We start from the raw sequence: 15286 nt of genomic DNA, 5'->3' as shown, positions 1-15286 counted from the left end.
ACTCCCAAAAACCTTCTCAGCCCCCTCGACCACCCCCTCAGCCCCTCAAGAAGCGAAGAAAACTTCGCAATCGCATCAGCAAGGCTGCCATGAGGGCCATTCTTATGTAGTGCTCACAAGTGAGTTAGGTAACACCACATTCACATTTACACTCATGCCTGCACAAACACATATAGTCAGTAGAAGCATTAAAATATTATTGCAAGCTCATTACTGCTGATGGGTTTGACTGATCTCTGTGTTCTCTGTGTTTTTGCTCTTCTCTCTCTCTCACAGACATGGTATGGTGCAGTACCAGCGCAAGAGAGATATTCTTTCCTGAATAATGTAATTTGCTCTTAGTGTGCTTATCCATGGAGATCCACAAACTACACTACTAATCCTTGTCCAGTAACCCTGTCCCTGGGAGAAGCTGTGTTTGGTGGACATTTGGGAACTGAGCTACTTTTTCCCATGACACAACAGTGACACTGTGGAGGAGGACATAACTTTAAACAAATAGAACATTTATCACGGATTAATGCTGGCAGTTAGACTGGCAATGCAGTAGTTACTGTACAGTACTCTCCATCTGTCATACTCCCAGGTGGAAACATGATGTCATGCTGTGAAACTGAGGGACTGGTTTGAGGGATGTGTCTTACAGCTCTGATATGAAAAAGAGTGATCTAGAAGCTTTCCTCAATAGAAAGTATTATGGTCAAGAAGCATTCTGTAATCGAATCTCTCTAAATGTAAAGATTGGATGAAAAGTTTTATAGAATTTAAGAAGATTGGTCTACAATCTTTATGGAATAAAAAGACTGGTCTAGAAGCTCTCTGGGATTTTGAAAGACTGGTCTAGAAGCTCTCTGGACTGGGAAAGACTGGTCTAAAAGCTCACTGTAATGGGAAAGACCGGTCTAGAAGCTTTCTGGAATGGGAAAGACTGACCTAGAAACTCTTTGGAACTGAAACAAGGTTGGGAGTATAGGATGGGAAATTATTCTGGTCTAGAAGTATTCAGGAGTAGGACAGCTGGTCTGGAGGTTTTCTGGATTGAAAATACTGATCTAGAAATACTGATCTAGAACTTTATTCTTCTTGGAATAAAAAGACTTTCTGGAATGAAAGTCTGGAATGGGGAAAAATTCTGATCTAGATATATACTGAAAAACGATAGGTGGGCTAGAAGCTCTCTAAATTAAAAAGGAAGATCTAGAAATTCACTCAGATGAGAAAAGCTGGTCTAGAAGCTTTTTAAAATCGAAAGACTGGTCTAGAAGCTCTCTGGTATGGAAAGGACGGGCATAGAAGCTGTCTGTAAAGAAAAGGTTTGGTCTAGAAACTCTCTGAGATGGAAATGCCTGTCTATAATCTTTATTTATGCCATAGGAGAGAAAGAGAGTCAGGCAGCACCCTGTATTTTCATCTGTAGCTGGGTGGTTTGTATATGAATGTGAGGTGGCAACCAGCATAACTTCGTTTAAGTGTGAGCTAGTAGAGGTGTGTTTATATTTATCTATTCATAAAGAATGTCAGCATGAAAGACAAAGAGCATAGCCGAGAAAGAGAGTAAGAGAGAGACTAGCCAACAGAAGCTACAGTGTCATTCACAAAACCACCGCATTGAGCAAATAAATCAGAGTTTTCAGCTTTTCAGATTCTTAACTATGCAGTACTGAACTTTCAACCACTTAATAGTTACATATACAGTACATAACCATGAACAGCATACTGTTTTACTTTATTTTTTTATTTAATTTTCATATTATTTAATTTGACTGTTAACACTGGAAATTCACAAAGGACAGATAAAGGGGTTGCAGTTCTGTTGTATTAATTCAGACCTCTATAAATATGAAGGTGCTACATTATGATAAGAAAACAGCTTCACCTTTAATATTATTTATTCTTTTCAGCTCTCTTTATCAATAGTTTATATTACTATTTTCATGTATTTGTTGCTCTGCATTCTGATAAAAGTGTGCGTGTAGAGGGGGATATGTGTCTCCAGGTGTATATTTGTGTGTCTCCCAGTGTGGCAATGTTTGCACCGGACCTTCCCACCAAAAAATAAAGAACTAAAACTTAACCAACATAAATTCATTTTTAAATCTGCTTTTTCATGGTGTTTCTATGGTGACTACAGTGCGATGACACAACAAAAGAAAGTCATTTGGGTGATGGCGTGTGTGCTGTCATTAAAAACAAAACTATTTGATTTTTATTTACATATTTTCTGCAACTCCTTATCTGGTAAGAGCTTTTGGCTGTGCACACAAATTGTATGTTGTGATATTAGATCCAGTGCAGTGCAGAAGACAAAGATCACCCTTGAATTATTTCATTTCAAGTTTTGATGACCATCAAATACATGTTAATGTGCTTAAGGAGATAGTTCAGAGGAGATAAGATAAGCAATAAGCAATACTTAAAGCTCTTTGAGAGCGAGGAGAAAATCAAGCTCTGCTCTTGTTTCAGATCTGAAAAAATCCATCACGGGTCACGGGTCTGAAAGGATGTGTAGCTGTCAAGAAGCAGTTATTAAAAAAAGGAAAGAGTCCAGACCTGAACATCACTGAATGTAATTGGGCTTACTTGAATAATGTGAAGCAGAAAATGCAACCAACCTCTATGACTGAACTTTGGAGGTGTGGAAAAACATTGCTGCAGATTTCTTCGACACACTAAATACTGAACATTTGGTAACACTTTACTGTAGGGTACTGTTCATGAAGTTATATGACACCTACATAAGCTTATCATGACAACTGACATAATCCTACATAAATGTTTATACATGCTTATTCTATAAGGCATCATCTGGCTACTTTAGCTAACTGATCAAAATTGGTAAATGTAGCCTTTATAGCAAACAATGCCTATTGGAATAAGAATTTAAAAACATTTATGTAGCGTTATGTCAGTTGTCATGACAAGCTTATGTAGGTGTCATGGAGCCTAATGAGCGGTTCCCTACAGTAAGTCTTACCAAACATTTTGATATTACATTTAGTTGTTGAGGCTTCTGTGTAGCTTTTTGTTAAATAATATGAACATATGAATAACTTGTAGTGGGTGTTTGGACTGGAAGTTAAATACATGAAGGGTGGTCTTTGACTTTTGCACAGTACGGTATGTGATTTTTCTTAGGAGCAAACCGTTTCTTAGTGTTTCCCGAGCGTGTGTGTGTGTGTGGCATAGTGAGCTATGTTTGTTTGTCTGGTTTTCTGTTGTTTACTTTGTCTACAGTGGTCTACCATTCACTCAGTCTAAATAAATTTCTTTTCCTTTTTCCTGTTCTGTATTATTTCACTTCATATTTTTAACTTCATTGCTAGTATAGTTCATATGCAGCCTGCCACAATCGTGTGAAGCTTATTCATATATTTATACACATTTATACACACACACACACACAAATATGCTTTCTTCTCTCTCCCTCTCTCTCTCTCCCTCTCTCCCTCTCTCTCCCCGTCCGTTTTTCTTGTTGACTTTACTGGAGATTCTCGCAGTCTCCCTCCCCTGTGTTCCCAGTGTCCAGGACCCAGTTCAGCTGAAAGAGCAGAGCAGGAGAGTATTAATAACTCTCTCTCTCTTTCGCTTTCCTCCACTCCCCTGCCAGCCTGATTAAAACAAACACCCTCACTATGGGTGCACCTCACCCCTGTTTTCAGAAGTAACCTGTATCTGCTGATATGATGTTGTTTAGTTAAGGTAGGGGGTGAGATACCTACATTATCATGAGTTACCATCTATGGTCTCTCCACAACCTTCAATGAAGTTACTAAACAGAATAGAGTTTAAATTAGCATGATCTGGTAAGACTGCTTTAAGAGGAATTCCACCAATTTCTTAAAGTATTTGCTTAATTCAGTTGTTGAGGTGTAAATACATTTGTTCAGAGTGATCTGATATGAAACGTTCCTTCCTAGGGAAACTTACTGAATCAGAATTGTTCACAGTAGTGGTGAAAGGAATCAGACATCTGAAGAGTTTAATGTCTCCGAAAACATAGAAAGTTATACATGAAATAGTTATGAATTTGATGTCTGAGACAGTGTTTAATGATAGTTTGGACATCAGCATTTGGCCTTAATTTTACTGTTTTAGTTCATTTATAATGGGGAGGTACATGTAGGGTGTTATGAGGCAAAATAGTCCCCAAAAACATATATTTTTTTAAGATTTATCACTTTTACCATTGTCAATATTACATTCATGACAGTTCCCTGATTGTTTTGGAAAGTAAATATAATGCCTACATTTGTGTTCTAGACATTACGACCCCTATTTCCTATCAGCACATAAACCGTAAAATGTGCCAAAGTTATGGCATATTTATATTTTATGTCTTATTTTTTCAGTAATTTGCAGCAATTAAACTGTGCAGAAGTGTGTTCTCTGTAGAGGATGTGTTAACTTATTTTGACCAACCAACAAAACATGTCATTTGACTGGGGATGTCCAAACCTTTGCATACCACAGTATTTCTCTCACTTATCTGAGTGTAACCAGGGTAAATAAGAGAAAAGTTCGAAGTCTTCAGATTTGTTTTTGTTGTGCCTTTGTGTATGGATGGTTGTGAGGGGTGTTTTAACCTGTGTTTGCCCACCCACTCTGTTACAGCCAAGCCAGACACACTCCCATTCATGCTATCACACTCCTTAATGTGATATCAGTTGCTGACTTGTTGGATTAATGGTGTCCTGCATTCCACAGCATAGCCAGACGCAAAACGTTGAAGCATGTTTGAAAAAAAAAATCATATGAATTACACTCCTGGACACAAGTGGACTCTCACTGGGTCTTTTTGCTCCAATGAGTTAAAACAATACACCCCATAGCTAACTGCTAGGCTTTTAAGAAGTCTTTCAGGAGGCTCTTACAGCGGAAAAAGATTTACACAGCTGACACAATGTGGATTTTTAATGCAAAGAAGGCAACTGAATTATACACAAGGGGTCTAGGCTGAAGTAGGAGATGTTCTAAACATTAAACATGAAGCTTGACCTTCATTTGTTTGTTTCACACATTGCTAAACTGTTCTTTTCAGCCCAGGAGTGTCTTGCACTTTTTTGGCTGTATATTGGTTTGTGCTGATATATATGTGTTACAGTTTTGGGCCTAACCTCTTGTATATATGTAGCAACTGAATTTGGTAAGTAAATCCAGGAGTTCCATATCATCTGCTGTGACTGAGCTGTTGATGTATACTGGCTAGTAATAAATAGGGTGATCAGATATTCCATGGTCCAGCGGGGTCAGGAGGATGGTGGAACAACACGTTATTAGACAACACCTTATTAGACCCTTTATTTATTAGACAACACTTCTCTATAGATAACAGGAACACAGTACACACCTCCATTCATTTTAGACATGGTGACATGCTTCAGTCTAATGATTTCTGAGAACATGCTTGTTGTATACTTGTAAACTCTACAGGTACTGTAGTAATACTCTTATTTCACTGGTTGGAAACAAAATAGACAATTGTCCATTCAGATTTTTTTCTCTGTGCTATCTAGGTAGATACAACCAAGCAAGCACTCCTATTGGTTAGGCCTTCAGGAGCTGCACTGAAGGCCTTACATGTCAGATTAACTACCAACAAAATCAGGAATTGAGAGCAGACTCAATAAATCACAGCTTGACTTACAATGGTTGGAACCAGTTTTGTGAGGAAAAAATGTCAATTTTGGCTTAGCATTAAAAATTCTAATTTTCTAGATTTCTGAAAAAAAGATCTGCACATTTCAGTCATTGCTTATTGCTTCTGTTTCAGTTATTAAAGATTTACTCAGTGACATGCAAATAACAATTATTCAGATATATAGAAATATTAGTAATTTGATACTCATATCCCATAGCTGATAAATTTTACAGCATCTGCTTAGCTGCAAACAATTCATAATCTTTACTAATAAAGTTATGAACACTTTGTAATTGTAATTACAAAATGTAATTTGTCATGAATAAACTTTTACTCAATGCCAAGTTAATCCTTATTAAATCCTTTTTAAATATTAGTAAACATTTATCTGGCCTTTTTTTTGTAATATTGCGACTAAACTGAACTACAGTGGCATAGTGGGCAAGTGGCAAGAATGGCCTGGGTTTGATTCCTAGCTGGGGCGACCAAGGTCCTTTCTATGTGGAGTTTGTTCTCCCTGTGTCTACATGGGTTTCCTCCAACAGTCCAAAGACATGCAGTCAGGTCAACTGGACATGCTAAATTGCCCTTAGGTGTGAGTGAATGTGTATGTCTGTCTGTCTGCCCTGCGATGGACTGGCGACCTGTCCAGGGTGTATCCTGCCTTCCGCCCAATGACAGCTGGGATAGGCTCCAGTGCCCCACTGTGACCCAGAAGGATAAGCGGTTTAGTTGGTGGGTGTGTGTGAACTAGAGTGCATTTTTAAATACATATTATAACAATAATAATGGTTAGTGATTGATATTATTATCATTAATAATAATGAAAACAATGATAATTAATAATTGAAATAGAAGCATTTGTTCATGCATATGTAACACATAAATAAATATTAACAATCATTAACAAACAGTAGTGGTAATAGGAACCAGATGTCTGAAGAGTTTAATGGCTCTTAAAAGCTCCTTTTCTGAAAGTTTGTGGATAGAATGGCTACATTTGAGTTGTAGACATTGCGACACTTGGTTCTTATCACGACTGTTAAGAAGTCTGTAAGTTTCTCTACAATGCATCATTTCTCATCAAACCACTGGCTATGACTGCATGATTAAATGACCACACTGAATACATCTCAACAATTCATTAATGCAGAAATTCTGAGTAATTGGTGGACTTCCCCTTTATTAGCAGTGCACAGCCATAGTGGTTCTCTTTGGACAGTTGCAGTATAGCCTAGACTGTTTACTCTTAATCCTCCTCACACACTGCTGTCTCTCCAAACATCAGAGAGCAGAGACATTTGGCACTGGGCTGAAAAACCAGCCTCAAAGCTTTGTTTCTCTTCTCGCACGCTACTCTGCATCTCCCCCAAGCCTCGCTGAAAAAAGCAGGCGGGCAGTGGGGATGGGACGAGGCTCTGAAGTGAAAGAGAGCCCACAATAGTGTCATTAATAAAAGCTGTATTGGAGTTATCTGATTGACTCTGCAGTGCTGCTTCTTGATACGTGCCCCGCTTCTTTAGTGGACTGCTCACGTCTGACTAATCTTCTGACGTGAGTGAGCGAGTGAGAACAACACTCTCTCCTGACCCCTCTGACACACTGGACATTAGAGGAACACCACAAAAACTGTCACTGTCCAATTACTTAAACACTGCACTAGATACAAAATATGTCCAAAGGTTTGTAGACACCTGCTCATTGTCATAATGATATTACCAAATGTATCTTTGAGCATGAAAAGTCTTCAATTTAACTTACAGTTCTGTGAAAAAGTCAGAATCAACCCTTCAATCATTTAACTTTCAACTAAAATGGCAAATAAGTAAAAAAGGCAGAATACATATAATTTCACAGAAACTACACAGAAGCCAACCGCTGTAAATGATCACATTTATGTTTGTCCACACTGTGACTTAATTACCAGACTTGCTTTCAGTTTTTCAAAGAAATCTGCAGGGCTATTTTTCCACACTTCCAAAGTTCAGTCTCACAAGTTGGTTGCATTTTCTGCTTCATCCCAAACACATTTAATGATGTTGAGGTCTGGACTCCATTGTTCTGAGAACACCAGCATCTTTTTTATTAATTTGTCAATGTCCTTTTCTCAGTGGCGACTTCTTGAACAGCTACACATCATTTCAGACCCATAGCGTTGATTTGTCTTCTCACAGTGGAAGGATGGAAAGAAACACCTGTGGATTTTTTCAGATGTGAGGCAAGAGTGGCTTGATTCTCCCCTCAAAGCTGAAAACTCTCAGGAGTGTTTATTTGATGCTGACAGTTTTGGAGTCAATCAGTGTGTGAAAAAAGTGTGAGAACATGGGATTCCTAAAAACCCATGTTCCTAAATACACACACACACACACACACACACACACACACACACATATATATATATATATATATATATATATATATATATATATATATATATTAAACTATTCTAGAATCTAAGAAGCCTTCTTCTTAGATTCTAGAATAGTTGCATACAAATAACTCAATCAGGCTCTGTCTCTTACTGTAAGAAGACCCAGTAGGAAAATTTCAAATATGCATCATCTTATGCAAATTGCCAACTAATTGTTCTACATATTGCTGCTGTCTGAACAAAACTTTGTATCTCCATTTTTGTCGTTTTTCTGTGTTTGACATAATTTGAAAATGGCTGTTGTCCTTTACATTGGGTGTACATTTTATGATGAATGGACAAAAGTAAATGGCCCAAAATTACTTGGAAAAAGCTCCATTCCATTGACTTACATTAAAAGTAAAGTATGTTTATTCCTTTTCCTGTAAAGTTATTATTTTGGAGATACAAGGTTTCTGACAGCAGCAATATGCTTGGTGTTGCTAGGTTAGACTGCTGGTAAAATTTCCTTGACTTTCCCCTTCCTTAAACAACTGGATTATCTTCTCAGAAATAACCTGAAAAAATTGTAATTTGTACTAAATGGATGTATTAACTGGTAGTTAAATAAAAGAAGGGTGGTCTCTGATTTTGCACAGTACTGTAAATCAACAACTACAATGCAACCTTTTTTTAATCAAGAACCACTACTACAGTGTGGGCTGGTGTGTCTGCGTATGTCTGCATGTTAGAGTGTGACAGGGATGGACAGTAAGGTTCACAGTGCAGTCCTCAGGTCCTCTAGTGTTATTTGTGGCAAACTGTCACACTCAAGTAAGTGCACACACACATACAAGTGTACACGGAAACTCACATGCATTCACACACCCAAGTCATGCACACGCCCACACGCACACACTCACAATGGATCAGATCTTTATCTCTACCGGCAGCACACAGCGTCTTCCTGTTGTCTTATTTAAGACCTGAGTCGTGTGTGTGCATGCGTGTGTCTGAGTGAGTGCGCATGCAGGTACGAGCCAACAAATAAGAGCCTGTAATTATGTTTAGTATGAAAGTACCATTCGGCATATGTACACACACTGATCCTGGCGCGAGCTGTGGGTGAGTAATCAATCAGTGTGTATTTGTGTGTCTGTGATATGTTGAAGAGAATCATCTTCATTACTAGAGCATTTCCTCAGAAGGGTCCAGGAGCACTGAATATATCTCTACAGAGCTGCCATTTTCTTTAGTCTGTCTATAGTCACTGACTGTAACTGGAGTACATTAGTAACTGAGTAATTAACCAATTATTTTGATGACTAATGGAGCCATCAGAGATTTTGTGAAGGTCCAACAATTTATCTTTCTAGGGCTGTTACTACCTATATATCTATAGCCACAGACTATAGATTATATTAATAATCTACCAACTATTTGAGTTATTTGAGAAATCAATAATTCGAATAGTCAGTAACTCAAATAGTCGCTTACTTTAGATTATTTTAGTAATCAAGTAATCTATCGATTATGTTGATGATTAATCAAGTGATCAGAGATTTCAAAGGAGGCCAAACAGAATATCTATTTTTAGGGCTTTTACAATCTATAGTATATCTATAGTCAGTAACTATAGATTATATGATCAATCAAGTAATGTACTGATTATTTTGACGATTAATCGAGAAATCAGAAATTTTAAAAGAGGCCAAGCACAATGTATCTTTCTAGGACTAACATAATCTACAGTATAATTATAGTCAATAACAATAAATTGTATGATTAATCAAGTAATCTACCGAATATTTTGACGAATATCAAGTAATCAGGTTTTAAAAACAATAAAAATGGACTTTAATTGAACAAGAAAAAATAATGCGTAGCATTTCAAAGATTCCAGAACAGTGAAACTAGAAATATATTCTTTCAAAGATTCCATAATCTAAGAAGCATTTAAAAACATAGGAAAAGATTCATATATATTACTGCCTCCATCAGGCCCTGTTTCTTACTGTAAGAGGGACCAGTAGGAGAATTTAAAAAATGCATTGTCATTATGCAAACTGCCAACTAACTGACAAAAATATGCTTGGAGTTGGGACAAACTTTACAGAATGTAAATGGGTAAAATTCCCATTTAGCCTAATGTAAAATTGTAGCGCACTTGTTATTCCTAAATCGAAAGCATGTTATTAACTATATGTGAGAGGTGGCTGTGGTTGTCATAGTGCAGTGGGTAACACCTCTGCCTTCTACGCTGTAGACTGGTGTTCAATCCCCCACCTGGGCAGGCACCCTACACTACACCAATAAGAGTCCTTGGGTAAGATTCCTAACACTACCTTTGCCTACCTGTGTAAAACGATGAATTGTAAGTTGCTCTGGATAAGAGTGTCTGTCAAATGCCATAAATGTAATGTAAAAGGTCACAGTGTTAGGATAGTTTCAGAATTTCATTTTTCTTGTCATGTAAATGAGTTAACATCAGCATGGCAGCAAATTCTACATATTTGTCATTGTTTCTAACCTGCCTACAGGGCTGAGGAAAACACTGAAAAAGTAGCGATGGCTGAATACTGAATACTCCATCCAAAATGTATTCAGTTATATATTCCGTCACAATATATGTTTCAACTGAAATAGTCATGAAGCATAGCTCCATTGCAATACATTACAGTGGTTACATGGCCTGACAGCGGAAACATGACCAGGTAGAGGACAACACTAGTTAAATGGGGCCACAGCACTACTGGGCCATGTAGTCTGGTTATGAATGGCCACAGTGTGTTTGTATTCACTGCAGTTTTACTAATGGAGGCTGAATCACAGAGCAGGAGGAGGCTAGTCTTTCTTTTTCAGATTTATCTGCTCTTAAAGCACTATTTCACATAAACATGAGCACTGAGTGACTCTCTATCATTCGCATGTAACAATAATAATAACAAACCTTTTCTTTATAGCACTTTTGCTTATGTGTGCTCAGTTTTCTGTGAGGAACGTCAGAGCACAAGGAAAATGTCCTCTGTGTTTGAAGGTATCATTTGCCACACGACCTTTTGTGGCTGCCAAATATTAGGCGGGATAAAGGATGTGTCTTTGTTTTGGTTGACAGCGAGTCCTTGGCCCAGACCCCATAGCTTATTTGGTTATGCTGCTGTAGAAGTGTACAGTCCTGATGAAGGAGATGATGCTGATGAAGAACATCAGCAGAAAGCAAACCACAGCATTCCTGAGAACACAGAGTTGAAGTAGAGACAGTGATGACAAACTCCTAATTTACGCTGGAGTTATTTCAGGTCTTATCTTTAATGATTACCCTCCGTGTACTAAAGAGCAGGGTTTAAAAGGGGTGTGCATCCGTGCATACAGATGTTCAGATGTCTCCCAGGCATCTGTGCCATTCTTTATTACACCAAATTGCTATAAAGCTTTAACATAAGCAATGTAAAGAATTTTGGGCCACAGCTGCAAAAAGAACGAGGTGCTGGATGAGATCTCGGATCAGATTCATGAAAGCTTTTCTAAGAAAAAAAACTACAGAGAATCTTAAAATAAACATTAAAGTTCATAAGAATGTTCTTAAATGCAATTCCTGAAAAAAAGAAATTCAGAAATGTGCTTTTAAAAAAGTCCTAATAATTGAATGCATTCTTATGTATAGGTTATTTGTCTTGAAGCCTGTTGATAGTATGTTATATCTGAAAGCTGGCCACAAATGACAAAACACATTTAAATTAGCCATTTTTTCTGTTAACTAGTAATCAATAATACATAATGTAAATTTTATAGGCTAATTTATGACCATCTTTCTTAGCTATATATTAGATAAATATTGCTGCTGTAACAGTCGTACACAGTCTTCCCCTTATCTCAAATGTAGTTGAGTGTCCAAGACACGCTTGATGTCCAAGGTTTGTTTCGGAAGCATGGGTGCCAACTTGGGTTACATATATGGAATTTTGAATTAATGTCCTAATCTGATTAGAGACATTTAATTTGGGGGAAGGACACCGAAGTAATAGCAGGAATCATGGATGCAAAATCATTAATTGCATATATATATATATATATATATATATATATATATATAATGATAACACGTTTGTGATAAAGTATATGATGTCAATTCATACTGTTGTCATCTCATAATATTATGAGCACATTGCATTCCAGGGGAATGGTATGTGATCTGCTCACCATGTCAATTTATATCATTGTTAAATGGAAAGATGTTTCATTTAAAGCACTACCTCAGTGTGGCAAGAACGTTTATATGAGTTTATATGCAAAGATGAAGCGGCTGCTGGTTGGGTTTCTTATCGATTTACCAGGCAAACAAATGAAAGTGCTGTGGAGATTAGCATTTACCCTCATCTAATGCTCTGAATTCAGTTCATGAAGGCCTTGCTAATTAGCTGACATGCTGAATCAGGTGTGTTTAATGAGGCAGACTGCTAAGGTCTGCAGAGTTTTGGCCCACCAGGACTGGAGCTTGACACGTGATTTAAACTGTGTCCAAATGTTTGTTAATGCCTAGCAATTGAAACTAGCAGGATTTATTGGGAAAACCGAAAAATCTGGCAACCCTACGAGATGGAGACAGAACCCATGCGCATGTGGAAAACAGCACAGTGTTTTGGTTGCTATAGTGACCCTGCAGCCTAAGATCTCTACTGTTAAATGCAGTTTTACTACAACAGCTGTTTTCAGACTGTCCTATGCAGGATCACTACCATGGCTTTTCTTTAGATTTACGCTAAGATTGGGAGTCACTGATTTAGGGTTGGGGAGGTGAACAACCCAATGCCCCCACGCCAAGCCATCCCCTCCTTATTGGCACCTATGACTGGGCTAATGCTGCTACCAAGTAATGACTTCAGCCTACTCAGCTTGAGTGCAAATCTTAAGAAACTAACAAGTAATGGAGGCAATAAGGAAGCAAGCACAAACATGTATTGACCAACTGAGTACATTTGGGCCAAGGGGAACGCTGTGTAAATTAGTTTTTTTTTTTTTCATTATTTGTTTTTTTGATGAGCTGTTCCTTCAACCACCTGCTCAGCTGCTTTTGCCATAAAGTTTCTAGCCTGAATTGGATGTTTACATGTGTTTCTGTGTTATGTACTAAAAGCTGAGGCTGTGATCTGTAATGAGGTGTAGAGTGGATTTATACTGACTGTGCACTTTCAGCAGATAGGCTGGATGCTTCAGAGATTATGGTTCATCAATAACAAACACATTCAGTTTTAAAAGCCTGGACACTGTGGCTGTGTTTTATGCTCTGTAAATGTAGTTACAGATGGTCAGGTTTGCCTACTATGTAGTGCGCCAAGCTAAATGTGTACATTGTGTAGCATATGCTGACCATTGCTTATGGTTGTCTGTAGTGCTTGGCAATTCTCGCAGCACAGCAGGGCCACCTATAGCTCAGATTGAATGCAGTTGTTATATAACTGCTTGTCTAATGCTGTTCTTTCCAGACACCTTTTAAAGGCTTTCCTGTGTTTATTTGCAACAAAGGACAAGGGACATACTGTCCTCAGAGGACTCTGTCTCTCTGTCTCTCTCTCTCTCTCTCTCTCTCTCTCTCTCTCTCTCAAAGTTGTACACAAATGCACATGCACACACTCTTTGAACAATGGATCTTAAAGACTTGCTGTGGAATGCCTCTGCTTTGGGCAGAAGATCAGAATTTGTCTGGAATGTGGCGGAAAAAGTCCGGTGTTTTGGTCAAGGCCATAACGACTGGTCTGCTGAGAGGGTCTGACAAGTGTGTGTGAGGGCATTGTGACACAGAAAGGAAGTATTGAACAAAACAACAGGGACAAAACAGTGTTTCAGAAACTATTGATGCATAGTAATATCGAAATCATTTTGGAATTAGCAGATATTTGCTTGAAAAAAAATTGACATCAGACAGACATTTAGATTTGATTAATATTTCAAACCTACATTTGATGACATATTTATAGTAATCTGAAAAAGCAGAGCATTTAAGCTATGCAAAGTTTCTGTGCTAAAATGTCTGCATTTTATTCATTTAACTGTATTTGTAACCCTGTAGAAAGAAATGTTCAGCATTAGTATTACACTATATGGCCAAAAGTATATGGACAGCAGACCATTACACCTATATGAGCTTGTTCGACATCCCATTCCAAAATAATAGACAACAATATGGAGGTGCCCCCGTTTGTGACTAAGCCTTCACTCTTCTGAGAAGCTTTTTCCACAAGATTGTCTGTGGACATTTGTGTCCATTCTGTCAAAAGAACATTTGTGAGGTCAGGTACTGATGTTGGATAAGACAGCCTGGCTCGCATTTGGCATTCCAGTTCATAACAAAGGTGTTCAGTGGTGTTGAGGTCAGGGCTCTGAGCAGATCACAGGAGGTCCTCCACATTAAAGTCCTCAAACCATGTCAGACCATTATCCCTCCTCAACCAAACTTCACAGTTGGCACTATGCACTCTGGTTGGTAGCTTTCTCCAGGGATACGCCAAATCCAGATAAATCCATCACTACAAGACAGTAAAGTGCGATTCATTACTCCAGAAAACACATTTCCGCTGCTCCAGAGTCCAGCGGCAGCATGCTTTACACCATTCCAGCCAACATTTGTCATTGCGCCTATTGATCGTAGGCTTGTGTGCAGCTGCTCAGCCATGGAAACCCGTTTCTTGAGGCATCCGACACACAGTTCTTGTGCTAATGTTGCTTCCAGAGGCAGTTATTATAACATGCTAAATACTTTAGCACTCAGTGGCCCCACTCTGTGAGTTCACATGGTCTACTGCAATACCCTGCAATACAATTCAATACAATATGATATGTGTTATATTTTAGAGTCCACTGTAGACCTGAATTTTCCTCACTTTTTTGGAATAAAACATACTTTTCACTCCCCAGTCCATGTGTAAACTAAGCTGCAAGAACAGCCCATATTAAATTTATTGTTTTTGCGACAGCACTGAAACCAACTCATTTACGTATATATAGCTATTCAGCCTACAGCACTTTAGTGCCACCCAGGCTAAGGTTATAAGGAATGTTTCTGTATAGACAGCTTTTCGAAAAAAATAATAAAATACAAGAAAAATGTAAAATATAGGCCCTTTAACTTTAAAAATGTATTAAATGCAATAAAGCAATAAACAATAACAATAAATCTAACACTGCTGATAATCAATGGTTGTTTCACCAGATAGCTACCTAACAGTTTGATCATCTCTATATAAACTATAGGGAACTCTCAAAGAAATTCAGAATCAGAAAAATCATAACTTTAAACCCAC

At 38.0% G+C, this 15286-nt stretch overlaps 1 protein-coding gene across 1 annotated transcript in view; it reads left to right on the top strand.

The window, feature by feature from the left end:
* pdgfbb (platelet-derived growth factor beta polypeptide b) overlaps positions 1–2913 on the top strand; it is a 16098-nt gene extending 13185 nt beyond the window's left edge. The window contains exons 7-8 of the mRNA XM_036590483.1: positions 1–119; positions 277–2913. The exon at positions 1–119 is cut by the window's left edge and continues 45 nt beyond it. Of these exons, the coding sequence (XP_036446376.1) occupies positions 1–110 (110 nt within the window). The 3' untranslated portion in view covers positions 111–119; positions 277–2913. The remainder of the gene's footprint in view (positions 120–276) is intronic.
* The last annotated feature ends 12373 nt before the right edge of the window (positions 2914–15286 follow it).

Source organism: Colossoma macropomum, unplaced genomic scaffold, assembly GCF_904425465.1.
Source record: "Colossoma macropomum unplaced genomic scaffold, Colossoma_macropomum, whole genome shotgun sequence".
In the NCBI taxonomy this organism is placed as follows: Eukaryota; Metazoa; Chordata; class Actinopteri; order Characiformes; family Serrasalmidae; genus Colossoma; species Colossoma macropomum.
Note: the sequence above shows the minus strand (reverse complement) of the source record. Positions and strands in the feature narration are given on the sequence as shown.